Below are 2,078 nucleotides of genomic sequence, written 5' to 3' on the forward strand. Positions count from 1 at the left end.
CGCCGCCGCTCGGCCCCGGCCCGAGGCCGCGCAGCCAAGTGAAACGATATTAGAAGAAAGGAAGGCATTTTTATTGGAGACTTTACAGCGCTAGAAAGTACAATAAAAGTGCTAGTTCACTCTAGAAAAGTTGGTCCCAAAATGGTACTATGCCACAGCATCTATCAGCTTACACAAACATTTATAAAATCGCTATGAACTGGCCCCTGTATTATAAACGCTATCTCTTTTTTTTTCACATTTATCTATTTAAATTGGAGGATCAAGACATTTTAAGAAAAAGGACAAGCATTCAAAAGCAGAATCTACCAGAAAATCCATTTTGGGCCAGGTTTGGGGTCAAAAATACGAAGATAGTTTCATTATTATTATGCGCACGGAAAAATATTCCAATCTTTTAGGAAACTGCCTTTTTTTTATAACATCAAAATATTTTTTTAACTTCTATAAAATTATTTTTAAGACCTCACAGGACATCGTTTACTTTTAAAAATACATCTACCGCTGCCGAAACGTTTCACGAGTGACGCTGGCGGGTTTTGTTTATCGGTTTCTAGCAACCAGCAACACCGCACATCTCCCGCTTCTACAACAGTCCCCGCATAAGTACTATTTTGACAAAAAGCCACAGCTGTGAAGAAGTGCAGTGCTTTGCAGACCGAGGAAGAAGGAAAGGAAAACGAGGAGCAGGAGGAGCAGGAGGAGGAGGAGGAGGAGGGCAGGCGCCGCGGCCACCCGGGCAGCGCCGAGGCCCGCCGGCAGCGCGGCCGCCGCGCCTGCAGCCGCCTCCGCTACGCACAAGCTCCGCTTTTCCCTCCGCGAGGCTCCGCCGCACAGTTTAAGGCCGAATTTCAGAGGAGCGGGACTGGGAGGGCTGAGCGGGACCGCTCCTTCTGGGCGCCCGCTCTGCCGCCGGCGCCGGCCCGGCCCCGAGCGGGCGGCGGAGCGCGCGGGGGCTCCGCGGCCGCGGCCCGCACTCGGGCCGCCCCAAGCCCCGCGGCGGCTTCTTCCCACCGCGACCGTTCGGGCACCGGGAGAGAAAAACCCGCCGGCAGCGAGGCCGAGGCGGAGGCCGAGGCCGCGGCGGCGGAGGCCGAGCGGGGGCGCGGGCGGGCCCGGCGCAGCGCGGCTAGATGTCCAAGCGGGAGTGCAGGGCGCTGTGTTTGCCGTCGTGCTCCCAGTAGGAACAGTGCATCATGGAGAGCTCGGCGGGCTGCCGGGCACAGGCGAACTGGAGGCCGGCTCCGTTCGCGGCGGGGGCGGCGGGCGGCGCGGCGCTGGCCGGGCTCAGCTGCTGCGGGTGGTGGCCGTGCGGGTGGTGGTGGTGGCCCATGCCGTTGTAGGAGTTCACCATGCTGGGCAGCGCCATGCTCTGCACCCGCGAGTAGGGGCCGTAGGAGGCCGGGCCCGAGAGTCCTTTCACATTGACGGGGCTGACGTTGCCGCCAGACATCTGGCAGGAGGCGTAGGGCATGGGCGCGGGGGGCTGCGCCAGCGGCCACGAGTTGTTCATGAAGGTGGACTGCAAGTACTTGGGCGGGGAGAGGTAGCCGTAGCTGTCGGGGCTGAAGAGGGTCTTGCCGGGCTGGAAGTGGGTCGGGGGCGGCCGGAAGGGCCGCTTCATCCTCCGCCGCCGGCGGTAGTTGCCCTTCTCGAACATGTCCTCGCAGGCGGGGTCCAGCGTCCAGTAGTTGCCCTTGCGCTCGCCGCCGCCCTCGCGGGGCACCTTGATGAAGCACTCGTTGAGGCTGAGGTTGTGGCGGATGCTGTTCTGCCAGCCCTTCTTGTTCTTCTCGTAGAAGGGGAACTTGCTGATGATGTACTGGTAGATCCCGGACAGCGTGAGCCTCTTCTCGGCGCTCTCGCGGATGGCCATGGCGATGAGGGCCACGTAGGAGTAGGGGGGCTTCTGCGAGGGGTCCGGCTTTTCGGGGCCCTTGTCGGCGCTCAGCTCCTCCTTGCCGCGCTCCGGCTCCTTGCTGCCGCTGCTGTCATGAGCCAGCAGCGCCACCGTGTCCTCCTCGGCGTCCGCGTAGCTGCTCATCATGGTGCCCCGCGCCCGCCGCCCGCGCTGCGCA

The 2,078-nt window shown here is 61.2% G+C and overlaps 1 protein-coding gene across 1 annotated transcript; it reads right to left on the reverse strand.

Moving 5' to 3' along the window:
* Positions 1 to 1,072: 1,072 nt before the first annotated feature.
* Positions 1,073 to 2,072, reverse strand: FOXL2 (forkhead box L2). The gene has a single exon (XM_085298519.1). The coding sequence runs from the start codon at positions 2,045 to 2,047 to the stop codon at positions 1,130 to 1,132; it is 918 nt and encodes a 305-aa protein (XP_085154645.1). The 5' UTR covers positions 2,048 to 2,072; the 3' UTR covers positions 1,073 to 1,129.
* Between the last annotated feature and the right edge of the window lie 6 nt (positions 2,073 to 2,078).

This window comes from Rhea americana, unplaced genomic scaffold (assembly GCF_003343005.1).
Source record: "Rhea americana isolate MKP2758 unplaced genomic scaffold, rheAme1 scaffold_14, whole genome shotgun sequence".
NCBI classification, from domain to species: Eukaryota; Metazoa; Chordata; class Aves; order Rheiformes; family Rheidae; genus Rhea; species Rhea americana.

Bases quoted from the DNA above. Each gene is read 5' to 3' on its own strand.
- FOXL2 (XM_085298519.1), bottom strand. From the start codon at position 2,047: ATGATGAGCAGCTACGCGGACGCCGAGGAGGACACGGTGGCGCTGCTG.